An 18,954-nucleotide genomic window follows, 5' to 3' on the forward strand; every position below is an offset into this window, starting at 1 on the left:
CGAGCAAGAGGTAAAAAATGCCTCAATTCCAAAGCTAGATTTTAAACAAATCTACAAAAAGGGAACGTTTGATCTGATGGATAGCCATCATTTCAAATTACTGGAATTCACAACCCTTTCCACAACAGGAGAAACAGATCTCTTACTAATCACTCCTGAAGAAGTTGCCAGAGCAATAACAAAAAAATATCAATTAGGCACATCGGAGCAGTCCAAGTTGGCATAAAATTACTTGCTCGAGAAGGTATAAACTGTTCAGTCTTATGTGTCTTACAAGACAATAGACTAACAGATTTTCAAGCCAGTCTGTTGGGAACACTTGAAGCATCTCTATGCAATCAAGTGGCTTATTTCAACTGTTTCCCAAATTTCTCAACCAGCTTGAAAGATGCAGCTCACTGTCTTAGACTGAGAGTCAAGACAGATGACATATCTATGAAAAATGATATGCAAGAACTCGCAATAGTATACAGAATATACTATAAACTGATGAGTACCACAGTAGAACCTAAGACAATGATATCAAATATCCCAGGTCTTACTACTGGATTCCTCACCAGTCAGAAGAATCATTCACAACAGATTCATAAGGTTACTTGGAATGAAGTAACTTTTCCTATTGAATGGAAATTATCTGGTCCGAAAAAACCAGCAGAAAATGCCAAGGCGGCAATTTATGAAAGTAGAAAGACTGGAGATATCAGTCTCAAATTCGACGATCACAGAAAAAGTGACGTATGTCCTGAAAATGTCAGGATAAACAAAAATCTTCTTAGAAGAAGCTACAGCACTAGAGAGGCTAGTAGCAGTGGTACCAAATTTTCTGTTGAAGAACCAACAGAACCAATCACTGAAGAAGAATTAGAAGCTAATCTGAACAGACCAGTAAATATGCTTAGAGCACAAAAACTTTATGATCTCTATGATGAAGTAGAATCCTGTGAAAATCCTGAGTGATTAGAAAAACTAATCGAAGAAATGAAAAAGTTCAAACCAGGAAAGGAAAGAAAACTCCTTCCCTACCAAGATATTGAAATGGAAGAAGGAGACAGCTCCAAAACTTTCATCATCCGAGAAAAGGGAAAACTAAAACTCCCTGTTCAAAAAGCCCCTACAGGGAAAAATGGAGAAAGAAATTCTCAAAGATTTATCCCAGAGGATAAGATACCCAGAGTACCAATTTCAAATTATGGTATCTGGCTAGATTTAGACAAAGCTCTAGACAAGAGAAAAACTCTTGACCAATGGGTAGACAGCCTGATGATGGCCTCTGCTCTCACCCTTGGAAAGTTCGAAGCACCAGATCTTCAAATGTACTTTGAAACTACTCTAACCGGAGTAGCAAAGAAGTATTACTTCTCTTTCAAAGAAACTGCCAGAGGAAAAGAATGGCTAGAAGAAATCCAAACTTCGAAATCTCCATATGATTTTGCAGTACCCCTGTATGATCAGCTATGTGGAGATCTCTCAAATCTGAGTGAAAATGCTAAAGAAACGGCCAAATCAAATATCTATGCTCTCAAAATCTGTGACATGAAATATTTTGAAGAATACTTGAATGAATTTCAATAATATTACTGTACGATTGGTGAACTAGAGAATACTGATCTAGTCAACCTGTTGCATAGAAAACTCCCTGAACCATGGAGAACAGCTGTGAGAGAAAGCATAGCTGAAAAATCAATTGAAAGATTTTCAGTTGGAGGAATTGCCGACAGAATCAGGCAACTACTGAAAGAACAATACAAAGCCAATCTTAGAGCAAAGATGGCTAAGAAACAACTCAAAGGCGTTGAAAATTTCTGTTATGAAATACTGGATATGCCAACCAACTTGGGATGTCATGAATCCAAGTTCCACATAAAAAGAAAAGAAAAATATTACTCGAAAAAATTCAGAAAGAGAAATAAGAGAAAAGATTGGAAATTCAAGAAAAGCTCCAATTTCAAGAAACAACAGGATGAAGATCCTTAAAAGAAATTCTTCAAGAAAAAGAAGAATCACCAAGTCAACCATAAACAACCAAGCAAGAAAGCTTGCAGATGTTGGTTATGTAAAGCTGAAGGGAACTATGTCAATGAATGCCCGGAAAAGGGTAAAAAATCTACTAAAGCTCTCTTTGAAGAATACGAGCATGTAGTAGAAACGGCTAATATGAAAGTCTATGAAATAGCCTATTCTGATGATGAAGAAGACGATAGGTCAGTTTACTCTGCATGGTCTGAAGAAGAAGAATCATCTGATTCTGATATAGATTCTGAAGTAGAGTACTTCGAATCTAGACAGATGAATGTTTTGAAAATCAAAAACTGGGAAGAAAGTAAGACAGAATCATTAATGTCTTCTTATCAGGTGAACCCTGGTACATTCCTTTGTGACTACTGCCTATATCACGAAAGGGATGGTCTCCCTATGTTTTGTGAAGAGTCAAAAAAGATTTATCACAAAGAATGCTTCATAGCTGAAGCAAGAAGAAAAACCAAGAATGGTCTTGTCAGCCAATTGGCAGAACAAGAATATGAAGAATATTTCTCTGAACAAAAAGAGAAAAAGGTAGAAGCTTTGTTCCAAGAAATCATGGAACCATCTTCCTCAAAAATAAAGGAAGAAATCATTGATGAAGAAAAAATCGATGAAAATATTGAACTGGTTGAACCACCAGAAATTATTCCGGAAGAATGCAAACCATTCATACCAAAAGAACAAGCTCAGGAAAATGAGCTTCAACAATCGAAGGTCGTCTCTACTAGTAGATACAGCAACTACATAGAGATTGGACTAAAATTCCCTGATCACAAAAAGTATCATCTACATGCCTTTGTAGATAATGGATCGGGATTTACTGTTGCAAAGAGATTTGCAATTCCAGAAGAACTCTGGAAAGAAGATAAGAAAAGAACAGCTACTGGTGTTACTTTTGACGGAAGTCACCTCACCATGAATAAAGTAGCAAAAAATGTTCATATCACCATTGGTGGAGGAACATTTATCATCCATAATGTTTGGCAATCTGAAGGCCAAGGATCAAATTTCTTGTTGGGAAATGATTTTATTCTCCAACAGAGATTCATCCAGGATGAAGAAGCGATAAGCTTCAGAAAAGGAGAACGGGTGTTCTGGGCAGACAGGCTTACACAAGCCAAAAGTGTTGTAGGTCCAAACTTTACTACCCAATATCAGAGATCGCAACAGAATAGTGGTGATCTTACCCCCTACAAACCCAAATTTGAACCCATACTCCAAGTCAAACAACAAGAAGAATTACTTGTTGAAGAATCCTCTGAAGAAGAAGAAGAAGAAATTAGTGAAGATGAAGAAACTAGTTTCATTCATGAGCATAACCTCAAGCACTTCCAAAATAAGCTGGAATCCCAGAAAATTCCAACTCTTGAGAAAATCAAGAACCTACTCTAACAGAATATCGATGTAGACCCTTAGAAGTTTTGGGAAAAAGACCAAGTGGTCTGTGACTTAAGATTACATGACATGAATGCTATCTGTCATGTCAAAGCAATTCCTCAGTACAAAGAGGAAGACCAAAAAGAATTCAGAAAAGATATTGAAGATCTCCTGAACAAGAGATTAATTCAACCTTCCACTAGCCCTCATCATGCTCCAGCATTCTACGTGAGAAATCATGAAGAAAACCTCAGAGGAAAAGCTAGAATGGTGATTGACTACAGAGACGTCAACAAGAAGACTGTCTAAGACAGTTATCAAATTGCTCAAGTAAGAGTACTGATCAACCAGCTCAGAAGAGCTAAAGTCTTTTCAAAATTCGATGTAAAGTCGGGTTTTTGGCAAGTCAGGATGCATCTTGAGAGTGTTCCTCTCACTGCATTTGGAACACCACAAGGACATTACGAATGGTTAGTAATGCATTTTGGTCTAAAACAAGCTCCCTCAATCTTCTAAAGAAAAATGGACAACATCTTCAAACATGTTGCGGAGTTCTGTGTTGTCTATATTGATGACATCCTTGTCTTCTCCAAAAACAGAGAAGAACACATGAAACACCTCCATGAGGTTGTAAAGCTGATAGTTCAGCATGGAATTATCCTAGGAGAAAAGAAAATCTTCTTTATCCTCGATGAAGTTGATTTCCTAGGAATAAACAACAAGAATGGAGTAATAAAACTCCAACCTCACATCCTTGAGAAGATCTGGAAATTCCCAGATAGGATTCCTGATGCTAAGAGTCTAGAGAGATTCTTAGGTGTCATAAATTATGGGAGAGATTTCATTCCCAAAATCTCACGTTATCTTCTAAAACTAGTTCCAAAAGAAAATGGAACTTCACAGAAGATGATGAGAAAATTGTGAAGCAGATAAAAAATCTCTGCAAAAATCTCCCTCCTCTACAACAACCAGAGGAAAATGATGAAATTATCCTCCAGACAGATGCGAGTGATAATTACTGGTCCGGTGTTGTTCTGGCAAAAACACCTGGAACTAACATTGAAAAGATCTGCAAATTTTGTAGTGGCAAGTTCAGCCCTGCAAAACTAAATTATCCCACAGGGGAAAAAGAAATTTTGGCTGTCAAAAAAATAATTTTAAATTCTCCAGCTTTTCTTGGAAAACCCTTTACTGTCCGCACCGATTGTGCTAGAGTAAAGAACTTCAAAAATTTTAAACTAGATAAAGCTGCTGATAGAGGAAGATTAGCCAATTGACAATTGTTTCTTGACCAATATGATTATATTGTTGAATTAATTGCAAGAAACAAGAACTATCTTCCAGACGCCTTAACCAGAGAACTGGCAATGTTTAGCCGCAAAGATGACGATGAAGGTCGCAATCCCAGAAGCAGAAGAACTGGGAAAGAACATGAAACTGCTGAGGAACCCAAAGAAAAAATCCTCAAAAGGTTTCTGCTAGGTCCAAAAGGACTAGCTCCAACTGATCAATCCCAGGGTAAAGGATTGGCTAGCCCGTCTCAAACGGCAGACGGTAAAGGCTCATCAAGACCGTTGACGGCTGTTACTTTGCCAAAAAGCAAACCTACTCCAACTGGAGTAATAAATGTTTTTAACTATAAACTTCAAACATTTGATGCTCCTGTGTTCAGAACTGGCAGGAGACTAGCTTACCACCAGAAAGCAATTCTAGATAATCTCCTATTTGCTTTTCAGTAAAGAAGCAGTGGTCTGATGTTCCCAGCTCTCTTTGCCCTAGCTGAGGAACTATATGAAAATGCTAGACCACAGTTTGAAGAAACTCATACACAGCAGAGTGCTGTTAGAAAAGAAAAAATTCACTTCCTCGAAGATCCAAAAAGTGCTAGAGTCCCTATCATAGCACTAAAAGAATCAGACTGGGATGAATTCCATTGTCTGATAGGAAGTCATAATTCTGAAGACCGTATTCCTCCAACTCTCTTCATTATTGCTGGACCTTATGTTGGAAGATGCCTAGCCAATGTTCAGAGTGAATATCCTCAGGAACACAAGCTTTGGCTTGTTGAAAATGGTTTTGTTCATAATCTCTGGAGCAAAACAAATGATGATCTCAAGGGACTATCCCCTATCATTGTCAACACAGTCAAAAATGTCAGAAAAAATGACTGTATGTTACGACTGAAGTTCAGATCCACTCCACCAGAATGGATACAGAAGACCAATGGTGAAGTTGAGTACATTTCTCCATATCATTATGTGAGAATTATTCAAAGAAGATATCTTCAGCCTGCCTGTGTTGGATACAATGGTCAGCCAAACTCAAACATCCCATGGATGAAGGCCATGTCTCTGGAATACATCAAAAAGATCATCTCAGAAGATACAAAGAATACCTTCCTAGCAGTAGGAGAAAAAACAATTATCACTGCTTACGATCATCCTGACGTAGTCAGCAGTAACCTCTTCCTATCTCTCACAAGAAAGGAGATAGACTCGACACTGGCATGCTTACAATGGGTTGAAAGGCTTGAAACAGACAACCACTATAAGATGTATGTTGATACATATGTCGAAGACAATGCAACAACTGCTAGAATGGCTCAGGCAGACAACGACTCCTTTGTCCTTGGCCACAATTCAGAAACAGACGAGAACATGTGAAGCAACAGGTGTTGAAAGCACCTAAAGTACTTTTGGACTTTTCCCAAAAGTTGCTTTTGCTTTTCAAAAAGATAGGTGAAAAACACTTCACCTAAAAGAATCTGCTTTTCCCCGTTCGACCTCCACCAGCAGGAGCACTCAGGAAAACAAGAAGTCACGGAGCCGTCCTGTACATTTTTATGTTTTGAATTCTGGTTTGAGTTCCGCTCCCTATATAAGGAGCTTTAGGTTTCATTTGTAGACATTCGAAAGAGGATCGAAAAAATCTCCTCTCATAAAAAAACTTTCAGAAAATAGTTTAAGGACTTGAGCAGAAGAGTCTTCTCTCAAGGAAGAAGAATGTCATAGTAGCAGTGTGCTCTTTCCTTCCAGTCTAGTGTGAAGTAGTGTGCTTTCTTTCAAGTAAGTATCTGTAACTCATCCTTATGGATAGCTAAACAGCTTCTTAGCTGTTTACCTGAGTATGAGGCTCTGAAGTTTTAAGCTGTAATTATGTTTGAATAAATCGATTCTATATGAAGCCCAGTACTCGGTTTGAAAAATATTTGTTTAAGTTTTGTTGCTGCATGTCATTTTATCATTTATCAAGCTAAGATTTATTTTCCCAAAAGTCTAGAACAGCAGTGATTCCGCCCTAAGAAGTAACCGTTTAGACAGGAAGTCGTTAGGTGAAAATGTGGCATGTTGAAGGCTAGATCTATGCTTTAGGATTTTATATTACAGCCTGATAATTGAGAAAAAGATAAAAGTAGAAAAGAAAGAAGGGACACAACACGTGTAAACTCCTTAGAGGAGCATCCCAAGCCTGGTCAGGAGGTGCTAACCACACCTGGTCAGCCAAGTACTATCCTTGAGTAAATGGGAGTTGGAATTGGCGGAAAAAGAGTTGTCCTTTAGTGAGAGAGGCAGTGCACTAGTGTATATACTTTTATGGTATAATCTGATTTTGTTTATGCAACAAGTAGCCCAGGCACACAGAAAAGTAGCCCTTTACGGCTTTTAGCACAATGTTAAAGGTGACTCAATGAACTAGCGTTCAAAACTTCAAATCACACTGGCAGAGCCAGAGATATTTTGAAACTTTTTTTTTTTTGATCAAGAGATATTTTGAAACTTAAGAATGTGAATTTGTACTTTGGAGTTAATGAGCCGTGAGATTGTCATGTGACTGAGCTTGGATTTGAGGGTGATGGGCAAGGTAGATCGTGGGCGTGGTTATTCTGAAGGTGGGCCGGGTGGTTGCCACGACCTCATGTCCCTAAGCCTAATTTTGGTCCTCATTTGGGCCTGTTTATTGAGTGGGAGCCCATGAGAAAAGGTAACCATATCCATATAGTTGCCCACCTCATCCATGTTTACACATATGGCCAAAACAAGTGACAATTTCACCTTGTTGGCTTCTTCTATTTTATCAGTGAAGATTATTATTTTTTTTTTTTTGGTCTGGAAAGGCTGGAAAGGTGTTTATGATATGGAACAATTTTTGGGTAGTGAGGAAAAAGGATGAACTTTTTTTTTTTTTCGGAGGGCGGGGGTGTCCTTTCTTTGTTGTTATTCTGTTTGAAGTGAATCCTTTCTGGTTCTAGTTTGGCCAATAATTCAACAATCCAATTCCAAAAACCGAATAAGGATTCGAAGGTTGAATGAATGGGAATGACAATGGAGGACAAGCAAATGTAATTGAATATAGGAGGATTGAGGGTAATACGGTCCCTTTTGATGCTTTTATTCGGCCTGAAATTTGGTATCCTATTTAGGCTTCTGCTCTAGGCCGTTGGGCAATAACCCAAAAATCCAATTCCAGCCTAATAAGGAATTAGAGATGAAAATCATATATACTTATATAGAGTGGTAGGGGTAATACGGTCAGTTGGTATTTAGGTAGTGCCCAGTTGCGTGCTGGAGATCAGTTCTCTAGGCATGTCTACATGAATTGTCTCTCTTTATATATAACGTAACCATTGGAAGAGTAACAATACGGACACACAGACTCACAGAACCATCCACCCAATCCAAGAAGACGAACAAAATCGACTCTGTTCATTAGTTTTTATTATTATTAGTAGTATCATTAGGCTGGTCTTGGTAGGTGGTGTTTATATTTGATAAAGCCCAAAAAGGAGTATTATTTGAAAGCACAAAATGGAGGGATGAGAATTAGGCTGGTTGGATGGAACAATATCAAGACGGAGTCGTAAGGATGAAAGGTGGCGGCACTAGTGGTAGTGGACAAGAGGTTGAGTCGTGGGGGACGTGGGAGGAGCTCTTGCTAGCATGCGCGGTGAAGCGTCACGGCGTCAAGGACTGGGAGTCGGTGGCCATGGAAGTCCAAGGCAAGACCTCTCTCCCGCAACTCCACACCACCGCCTACAACTGCAAGCGAAAGTATCAGGATCTCCAACGCCGATTCCACCAAAGCCATGACGACCAGGATCCTATCCCTTGGCTCCACCACCTCAAAGACCTACGCCTCGCTCAGCTTCGTCAGGACCTCCATCGCTACGACGTCTCTATCCTGTCTGTATTTTCTATTTTTTTTTATTTTGATTTTTTCACGTCAAGTTTCAGATCTGATTCGAGTTTTGATTGCCAGGTCGTTGCAGTTGAAGGTGAAGAAGTTAGAGGAAGAAGAGAAAGACGACGACCCCAAACCAGATCTGGAGGAACCGGACTCCAAGGGACGCACCCGCACCAGATCAGAAGAAGACGACAAAAAAACACCGGACGAACCGGACCGGTTCAAACACGAGAACCAGTCGGTGAACGGCTCCAATTCCACCTGCTCCAAAACCCACGAGCACGAGCACGGGGAGGACCACAATCATAAAAAGTCTCCGACTGAACCGGACCCGCTCCCGGCCGGTTCGGCTCAACCCTCCAAAGGCCACTCGGACTCCGACGACGACGACTCGGATAAAGGAAGCTGTGAAACCGTCGCCAAGAAGCGCCGGCGGCGAGAGAGAGGCGCGGCGGCGTCGCGTGAGTCGGGGAGTAGTGAGGCGCAGAGTTCGGCGAGCTTGACGCGGAAACGACGTCGTAAATTGGAATTGGAAGACCAGCCTGACGAACCAGTATTGGGGAAATCACAGCCGTTGGCTGCCATTCTGCAGATGATCCGAGCGCATCAGCATGGCTCATTGTTCCAGCGACGGCTTCCAAGCCAGGTTAGCTTCTTTTTTATTATTATATTAATATCTTATTTTACCGTCAATTACTATAAACTGCGACACATGCATGGCACCAAGCCATCAAACCAACTAAATTTGAAAGACATTAAAGTTTTCATGCATCTCGGTTTTACTGTCTTTCTCCTCTCTATATCCCCTAATAAATTGGAAACTGAACGGGCAAAAACTAATTTTTTGGTCACTCAACTGTGACTCATTCGACACTTTGGTCACTCAATTTTCAAATATATCACTTTGGTCACTCAACAATTATTCTGTGAATCACTTTAGTCACCGAAAGGGACATTTTGTCTCACTTTAATCACTTCTCTCAATCATTCCAATTCAGACTTCTCAATTTTTCACAATTAGTCGGACGAAAATATCATTGATATTGATATTGATATTGTCGCAAATAAAAAAAAAATTAATGAAAAAAATTAACAGAATGATTAAAGTGAATAACAGAGTTAAAATTGAGTGACCAAAGTGATATATTTAAAAAATGAGTGACCAAAGTGTCAAACAGGTAAAATTTGTGATATTATCTTTTTTTACTATGTGTTTTAGTTTCAGCCGAGAACCCGTGGCAAAACAGAAAAAAAAGAAAAAGAAAAAAGGACTATCTTGGTTTAGTACCCACCATGTGGTCATGATGTTCCCAATATTTGGGGCCACTTTAAAATGGTCTTTGTTGTTCCTAAGTAATAAATTGCATGCACAAACCCTAGTTAGTGTTCGGGATTGTACCTCAACGATAATTAATTAAATTGGTGACATTAGTATTGTTTGTTTGCTAGAAATGGATTTCTGTATACTACTTTTGGAAGACTTGGCCATTAATTTGCACAACAAAATTTCGGGATACTCCATAGTTTTTTTTTTTTTTTGTCTGCATCTGTATGTGTACAGTTTTTGTTCAGTTCTCAAAAAAAAAAATAATAATAATAATAATAAATAATATGGTGCGCGCATGAAAGTTGAAACCAAATGGACTGACGTGTGCAGGAAAGTGACAAGTATACGAGTATGGTCCGGCAGCATGTGGACCTAGAGACGATACAAACAAAGCTCCAAAAGGATTCCTATTCCACGCTCACATTCTACCGGGATCTCCTTCTCCTCTTCTCCAACGCCGTCGTTTTCTTCCCCAAATCCTCAACTGAATCCGTCGCTGCCCACCAACTCCGACGCCTTGTCTTGAACGAAATGAAGAAGAGAAATCTAATCACCAGGCCCGACCCTTCATCTGGGCCGTCAGACTCATTGCCCTCCCAAACAACGATTCCAACAGACTCGTTGCTTGCCAAACACAAGTCAACAGCACCCATTATTGTCTGCCGCAAACGAAGCTCAATCTCATCAAAGCCTTCTACCATTGCTCGTAAGGCTAGTACTACCACTGATCACCCAGCAGCAGAAGCGCCAGCGGCTTTTGATATTAAACCACCCAATAACAGTAAGAAGACCTCTAACTTAAACAATGTAGATGAAGATAATGGATCAAAAGAGAAACCTGTAACTGGAACCAGAAGCTCAAGAAGGACGACAACTACTCATCATCACGACAATAATGCTGGCGCTTCCTCCACCAAGAAAAAAATTGCAAGCCCTGCGGAAACTCCCAAAGCAGGTAAGAAGAGGAAAACCCCTGAGCCAGCGACACCATCAGACAAAAAGAGAAGTGGAGCAGCAGCAGCGGCAGCCGATTTCCTGAAAAGAATAAAGCGTAATTCTCCTGCGCAGCAGAAATTGAAATTGAAAGGTGGGACTGGCTCTAGTACAAGTACTAGAGGTGCAGAGCAGAAGAAGAGGGGAGGTAATAAGGCTGACAAGGTTAAAGGAAGGGTGTCAAGGCAAAGTGGTGGTGAAAATAAGAAACAAGTGAAAGAAGAAAGCAGTCCATCCAAGCGAAGCATAGGAAGACCGTCCAAGAGGGCAGCTGAGACAGCAGCGGCTGCCAATGTAGTTTCACCGAAGCGATCAAGGGAAAATGGGGGGAAGCAGCAGCAGCAGCAAGAAGCTTCTAAGCGGCCCAAAAAACGATCCCGAAGGTAAACTGGCCAAAAAAAAAAAACGTGGACTATGCATGCATGGCTAACTCAAAATCTCATGTATACTGTACATTAGTTATTCCTAGATAGGAATATAGGATAGGTTAGTTTTTTTACTAGTTTGGTTGCTTTTTGGCACTAGATTAACACTTGTAGATGTAGACTTTCTTTTCCTTTTGGCTACGTTTCGCTTTTGCGCTCATCTGTGTGTACACGAATGCTAGGTACGGCAGTACAAGTTAGAATTCTTGTTGATTATGTTTCTGTTGTATATTGAGGTGGGATTATATCTTCTATGACTGTAAATGTATTATGTACGTACTGGTGCTAGTATACAATGATGAGGAGGCAAATTAATTCAGACATATATACACTGATAATCGGTTTGCGAGACACTGTTTGTCCAGCATGTACATCTTCGGATCTTCCTAGACCTCTAAGAAATCAGCTGGCTTGTTATACATCAAATTGGCTCGCTTTGCTTTTGTGATGCAGTAAAGAGTAACAGAATGAAATAAGAGCAACCCCAGAGACGATTGGTGGTATTGCCAGTAAGAGAACCTCGTGCTGCAACATTCTCGTCAACACATATTCCAGAGCCAAAGCACTAGTCACAATTTGAACGGGCCGGTCCGCGGTGTTGTCCCTGGCCCCTCACTGATCGAACTCAGATTCTTGTCATGCCAAAACCCAAATCAAAACTTTGGTCTTACCAGATTGTTTTGATCTAAAATCAAGAATGGCATATAACTTTTGCCACACTGTATGAGTTGGACCTTGGATGATAGCAGGGTTTTGGCAAAAGCTCCAAACATTTGTTTCAAGTTGGTTAGCAAAAGCTCCAAATCCTAGTCTTGTCTGTGAAGATTTTGTCCATTGGAAAATACTGTCAATTCCAAAACCCCCCGAAATATTGCCTGTGCAGAGTGTGTGATGAGCCAGTTTATGCATAACCCAAGTGATGATGAGATTATGTTCACGAGTATGCAACAAAAGAAGGGCAGGACATAGATTATTTTTACATGAACAAGCATAGCATGCACACTGATCGATCACTATTAATGAAATAATGTTACACAAGCAGCAGCCTTTACCTAGGTTGTTAATTCCTCCCGCTATATCTATAAATCAATTATTATTACCCAAGCTACAGTAACTCATTCTACAATACTGCCTACATCCTCAAGACACCCGAGCCCAGAGTTCTTACATGTTGGGGGATAGTAATAATAACAATAAAGATATCATTGTACAAAAGAGTGGCCTTCAAACCCGATAACCCGATCTTCTTTCTTTCAGTTCGGGCATCCTTATAATTTGCCTACCTTACTATTGCTCACTTCTGGCCTCTTACCACCAATAATATACGCTTTGCTGCTTCAACCCTTCTATCATTCTCAATCCATTGGTTGCCCACGTAAGAACTGGTGGCCACCCTCAGCTGTATAAAAGCAAAAGTCCAAGATGAGGCATCAAGTGAGGGAAAAAGTAAAAGTCATAAAAACAAAGTGTACTAATTACAAATAGATGTGATTGACTTGTTTGTGGGCACACACAATCACAGATTGGTAGATTATCTTTCCCAATATACTCTAATTGGCGGACATTAATATATTATATACAGCAAGGTATGCTCTGAAGAAGAAAACAAGATGAGCATAGTTACCGCTTTCACCGTCAGAAATATCAGTGAGCTTTGCAATTGCATCAATAAGTGCTTGCTCATGATCCTGCTCAGTCAGTTAAGAGATCAGTTGTGAAAATAAGGAGTGATGAAAAATATAAACCTAAGGGGTACTAAGATTGTCCTTACTTTCAAAACTTTCTTTGCTTTATCAATTTCAACAGGGTCTGGATGATTTGCACCAAAGACTCTCTCTACCTGTCCAAATTTTTACAGAAAATGAAATTTCTGCTATGAAACCAACAAATGCAATGACCATATAGGGATCCACCTGTTTTCACTAACCTCCTTAATTAAAGTATCAGTGTGAAGTAACTGTATATCATCTGGCGCCTTCTTTCCGATGCCATTCTGTGATGGCAGAAGATCTTTTCTTGATTGACCCTTTCGGATTCCTCTACCTCTTCCAGAAACTGGAACACTATCACGGCCTACAGATCTATTCATCCCATGACCTGATCCACCATAACCCCCACGTTGAGAGATACCAGGATCTTCATCTACCCATTGAATATCCTCAGGAGATATCTGCACAAGGAGTTACAAACGAAAATAAAGAAGCATGTAAAAATTCTGGAATTAATATATCATCATTGAGTGGTAAAACTTAATCCATTATCACTAAAGATGAGATGTGTTCTAGATTTCTAATATGTTATAGGGATTAAAAAAAAAAAATCAAAACAATTATTGATATCTTGTCTTTCCTTCTCGTAAACATTTCCCCCATTGACTGTAAACCAAACATAGTACAAGTTGTCAGGACTTTATGTAAACGGTCTTGAGATATTGTTCAAAGCATAATAATTGAATTATGGTAGCTGCTATATGAAGGAATAGATCCGATGAGCATGTTTTGTTCGGGAATCATACTTTGAACATGTTGAAACACTAGAGCTGCAAATCCCCAAAAAACAAAAAAGATTACAACACAACACTATTTCCTTAAGTGGGGCTTGCATAACTGATTGGGGTTTTTTAGGGTCCCAAAGGCACAAATGTAAAGCAAGGTGTTTTTGCTCTCGCCCCTCAAGTCATATGCCTTTTGGAACATGATTGCAATTGTACAAATGTAATGGAAATTAGGTACAGAGGCAGGGAGCTAGCAAAGAGCAGAGAGAGGCAGAGTGGATGCTTAGGGTTTGAAAGGCATTGAATTTATATATGAAAATAATCAAAACAGGGGTGTATGCAGTAACAAAGAGGTCTGTTTTCTTATTTTGTTTAATTTTTCACAACAGAACACCACTAGCCCGACAAATAAGATGTCAGGCCCATGACTTGCTCCAATGTGATCTGGGGTTTGAACCCCCTCACAGTACCTACCTAGCAATTTGCTAGAGTTTCCTGCCTCCTAAAGATTGTAGGTTCGGCACAGTTTCAGCCCGGGTTGCGAAGTGGGTTTGGGGGTTTCTGGGGTATAAAAAAAATGTTGCATGTGGCCAGGGACCCAGATCCAGAAAATAAAAAAAATAAAAAATAAAACGTTGAAGAAGAAAAAGAACAAAAGGCATCTCAACAAACAGTGTTGCCCTGCAGTGGAAGGCATGTTTTCCAGGCAGACTGTCTTTTCTGGCACGCCCGCGGTGTTTTGAATCTCCCCAGGCCCTGATATGCATCTCAAAATTGCCTTCCAAAAACACTGATCTTTACTATTTGGTTGTTTTGCTTATTATTAGGGCTCCAGTATTGTGTATAGAATTTTGGACTGCCAATTAGATATATAGGCCTTATTCTGAAATAACTCGAGACTACAGGAATCATAGCTTTATAATGCACAATTTGCGGAAAATATGTCATTAGTATGACACAATGAAAAAAAATAAAAAAATAACTTCAGACCACATGGACAAAGAATAAAACATACCTCTGATAGATTAACCCATTCCCACGATTCGTCAGCAGAATTAATATCGTAGACTAGTACATGTAATCCCTGACAAAGATTAAAAAGGAAGGAAAAACAAACAAACAACTGTCAGGTACATGACTTTTCACATCTTCATAGCAGCTGAACTATTATCTCAACAAAAACAATAAAAGCCAAACATACCTTAGCTGCATTATAGTCCGTTATAACAGCTTCATAAAAGCTGTTGTCCTCCGGCCACCTAGTCCTAACTCTTTTCCCAATGAAAGGATTAAGTGTCGCTCCTTCCACAGGCTCTTTCCTAATTGCACCAGATGAGACTCTATTAGAAACTTGACCCCTTCCTGAAGAAGGGTGCGGCTTTATTGAAGAAGCACCAGGTAAAATTTGACCCTGCGAACAATATGACATAATCAAAACAAACAATTACATAAATAAGTTGCAATTTTTTTTTATGTTTAACTCCATATATAAATAATCTTCAACTCACAGATTTATGTTTCTTGCCCTTGGCTACTGGGGCTGGGACTGGGACAGATCCTCTCTTTACATTGGATGAAGATGGCTGGTGGGATGTGGTTGATGGCTGTGGAAGAAATGGTGGTGATGGTCCAACAAAGGATTGCGAATGTATTGATTGTGTAGTCTTCTGTTTCTTCCGAGATGCAGAAACAGTAGGACTGGGCAACGGATCATGGACAGCTTGAACAGTACCGAGCATGCCTGTTTGAACCCCACCTCCCTGTCTCCACTCCCTGATGGCATCACCCAACACATCACCAATTAAAAGGCAAACGAGACTAAGTAACCAAAAACTAACAAATGTCCCATTCTCAATTAAATAACTAAAATAGTTTCTTGTATCTATCAAACCTTATCCTCTGCAGGACATCATCTGCATTAACCCGTCCCAGAAGTTCTCTGTGCTCCTCATTCGATAACCTCAACTCCTTTCTAAGTTCTGTTATCACACTTTCCTTTTCCTGAAGAAAATAAATTTCATGCAGTAATCATTTAAACCTGATCACACAAATAAAAGTTATTAGACCCATGAAAAAAAGAGTGATAAAAATACCCAAGTAATTTGATCAGCTTGAGCTTTAAAGGCTCTTAGAACTGAACTGTATGCTTCTTTTTCAAGCTGATGAATTTGTGCTTCCATGCCAGTTTCACCATACATCCTAGAATATGGGGCAGAACCCACAGCAGATCTTCCATTCCCTGCAACACGACCCCCTCTAGAAATTCTATTTTGATGTGATGGAGGAAGATCGTCATCAGTTCCTGCATTTAATTTTTCAGGAAGAATGCAACATATGATCAATAATAAGAATCGTATGAGATCTCTTACATTACTGTAGTTACAGAAATATTAAACCAGGAATTTGAAAAGACAAAAAAATCTACATTGGTTGCTATGCATGACAAACCAACAATCTGGTTTTACATTAAACGAATGCACCCAGATCTACTCAATTGTCCTTAGGTGCAAATGTAGAGGGAGAGATTTCAGAACTATATGTTTAATTTCTGGAAAAGACAAAAATCCAAGAACTAACAAAATTGGGAATTGGCAACTAAACTGAACTTAAGTAGTACATTCATGGTTCATAATCAATTACCACTTCATAACTAGTTTCTTTCTCATTCCTTTTTGTCTTACAGAAAACAAGATTATTTCTTTCTCATGCTACACCTTTAGTATGAACTTGTCTGCAGAACTCAAAACCCTACTAATGAATAGTTTGAACGTAGAAGAGTTGATTTTCAAACCCTACTTCCTCTTCAAGAACCTAAAAGAGCATAAATTCCATACATGTATTTACACAACAGGAACCCCAAGTTTCAAAAGTGAGGAAGGAAAGAATGAATGAAGTGAATTTGATACCATACATACAGCTGAAACAAAACCCTAAATTAGCAAGCCCAAAATCCCCAATCAGTGTTGGAAGAAGAAAAGGTAGAATCTTGAATAGAAATAAGAGAAAAACCCTAACAGGAATCCCAATTCAGCCCCAATTAGTGAATCTATGAAAGTGAACTCACCGCTGCTATCGTATGGCTCGTGCTCCATGGGCACTTGGTACCCTCCTCAAGCTAAACACTTGCTCACCCAAATCCAAAATATGCTCAGAGAGAGAGAGAGAGAGAGACCTCAGGGCTCGAAACGACGCCGCAGCGGAAAATAAAGACGGTGGTTTCCAATTCAAAGAGGGTGGTGTGTGGTCTGCTGGCAACTCAGTCTCAGACAAGTGTGGTGTGGCGGTCGGAGGCGAAATCAGTGTCGCTGGAGAGTCCAGGAAGAGAGACGCAGACGCAGTCTTGTCTTCTCACTCTGGTAATGGGTTCCGAGTCTTCCCTGTCTTTTTTTTTTTTTTTTTTGGTAAAATATTTTGATTTTATTTTCTTTTATGTAATTTGTCTCCAGGTAAGATCTTGATGATTTACTCATGATTTTTCCTTTTATTCAAAAACTTCTCATTGAATTAAAACTTGGAGTTTGAGAACAAGGAACGTATGAGAGGAAGGCTCAAATCTTAAATTCTTACACCCTCAAATATGTCAATATTTCTTACACTTTAGTTATCCAAAAACACAAATGAGTTTTTAAAAGTCCTCAAACATTATTGTTAACTCTTCATTTTTTTTTTTTTATGTAGGACTTTCCGTTTATACGTCTTAGTTTTTGTCTAGCAAAAATTATTCTATGCATCGATGGTGCAAGTGACCCAATACCTATTAGGTGATCTCAAACCTTGATAATTGTAGGTAACTATAACTAAAAGTGTACTTGATGTACGTTATCAAGCCGTACATTCATGTTAGTATAGGTGCATGTCGATGCTCTGAATTTTTATCTCTATTTAGCCACACAAGCCTAAATTAATTATTGCATTGCCCTTCTATCCTAATAAGTGTAAATAAGGTTGTTGATTCCAAAATGACCCAATAAAAGAACTCAAAATTTGCACAAAATAAAGTTATTCAAATTCACACGATTAGAAAGCAGGTCATTTGCATGTCAACCCACTAATAAAATGACCTATGTAACCCGTTTATTGAAATGTTTGAGTCAAGTTGTTAATAATCATGTTGGGTTTGTGTTTGCATTTTGACATGATTATAAAATTAATAGGTTGGGTTTGAATTTGTTTACAATGATACATTTCATACCTCGACATTATACGAACCCGACACAACCTGACCTATTGATAAACCGAGATCTTTAATGCATATGTAAGTGATTTTGTTAGAAAACAAAAATAATTGGAAGTTAAACTAGAAACTATTAACGTACTTTTAGCTTTTTTCAGATAATTTACTATATACTATTTATGTAACATCCCGAACCTAAATTTTACCTGTTTACTAGTCATTTAGACGGTAAACGACAATTACTTTCACTTTTTAATTTATTTCGATACTTTTAGTGGCCCTAAAAGTTGAATTTTTGTTCGGGTCAAAATTTGAGAAAATGTTCTTCATGAAAGTTGTAGAGGACGTTAAACCGAGCGCGTGCATATGTGGTACGTAAAAATCGGAGTTTGTATGCAAAAGTTATAAGCGAAAAACGAAAGTTACTGTTCATGATAAATTAGTATAAATTCAAATTTTTACTGTGTCTGGGTAAGTTTTTATTTTCTTCTTCTCTCTTCTCCTCCCATGTTCTCTCTCCTCTCTTCTCTCTCCTCTCTTCTCTGCAACTTCGGTCATCTCTCGAGTCCGGCCACCTGTGTGATGCCCCGGAAATTCGTATTTATTTTTCGAGGATTTTCTGGAATTTAATTAGTGGTTATTGGACGATTTCGTGGCTCGTGGATGGAGCAGAAGTGTTTCGGGCGGATAATTATTCAGGAAGTGTCATTTAAGGGGGGCGCAAGGGTTGATTTTTTATTCGTTGGAATTCTCTGAAAACTTCCTTCACGAAAGTTGTAGAGCGCGTCGATACGAGTTCGTGGACATGCGGAACGCGAGAATCAGAGTTTGTATGAAGAAGTTTTGGGCTTCGGAAAAACTTTCCATTTTTGTATAAAAGGACGAATTTTTGGGAAATTTGCAAAAGAGCCCAGATTTCCCCCTCCCGAGCCCGCGCGCAGCCAGCCACTTCGCCGGCGTC

General features: G+C 39.2%; 2 protein-coding genes across 2 annotated transcripts; one reads left to right on the forward strand and one right to left on the reverse strand.

Annotated features, from left to right (window-relative positions):
* The first annotated feature begins 7,965 nt into the window (after nt 1-7,965).
* LOC133713538 (uncharacterized) lies at nt 7,966-11,676 on the forward strand. Its single transcript, XM_062139581.1, has 3 exons — nt 7,966-8,579; nt 8,656-9,226; nt 10,238-11,676. The coding sequence occupies exons 1-3, from the start codon at nt 8,233-8,235 to the stop codon at nt 11,285-11,287; spliced, it is 1,968 nt and encodes a 655-aa protein (XP_061995565.1). The 5' UTR covers nt 7,966-8,232; the 3' UTR covers nt 11,288-11,676.
* A 642-nt stretch (nt 11,677-12,318) lies between these two features.
* LOC133713539 (protein EMSY-LIKE 3) lies at nt 12,319-17,220 on the reverse strand. The gene is made up of 10 exons (XM_062139582.1): nt 16,884-17,220; nt 15,913-16,121; nt 15,711-15,820; nt 15,328-15,592; nt 15,021-15,230; nt 14,835-14,903; nt 13,253-13,495; nt 13,097-13,165; nt 12,950-13,013; nt 12,319-12,724 (listed from the first exon to the last, which is right to left on the reverse strand). Exons 1-10 carry the CDS (start codon nt 16,909-16,911, stop codon nt 12,681-12,683), a joined length of 1,311 nt encoding a protein of 436 aa, XP_061995566.1. The 5' UTR covers nt 16,912-17,220; the 3' UTR covers nt 12,319-12,680.
* Between the last annotated feature and the right edge of the window lie 1,734 nt (nt 17,221-18,954).

This window comes from Rosa rugosa, chromosome 6 (assembly GCF_958449725.1).
Source record: "Rosa rugosa chromosome 6, drRosRugo1.1, whole genome shotgun sequence".
Taxonomy (NCBI): Eukaryota; Viridiplantae; Streptophyta; class Magnoliopsida; order Rosales; family Rosaceae; genus Rosa; species Rosa rugosa.

Coding starts and splice junctions, on each gene's coding strand:
- LOC133713539 (XM_062139582.1), bottom strand. CDS start 16,911: ATGGAGCACGAGCCATACGATAGCAGCG. Junction 15,231..15,327: donor AGGGCAAGAAACATAAATCT/GTGAGTTGAAGA, acceptor TATTGTTCGCAG/GGTCAAATTTTACCTGGTGC. Junction 13,014..13,096: donor AAGCAAAGAAAGTTTTGAAA/GTAAGGACAATC, acceptor CTGACTGAGCAG/GATCATGAGCAAGCACTTAT.
- LOC133713538 (XM_062139581.1), top strand. CDS start 8,233: ATGGAACAATATCAAGACGGAGTCGTAAGGATGAAAGGTGGCGGCACT. Junction 8,580..8,655: donor CGCTACGACGTCTCTATCCT/GTCTGTATTTTC, acceptor TTTGATTGCCAG/GTCGTTGCAGTTGAAGGTGA. Junction 9,227..10,237: donor AGCGACGGCTTCCAAGCCAG/GTTAGCTTCTTT, acceptor TGACGTGTGCAG/GAAAGTGACAAGTATACGAG.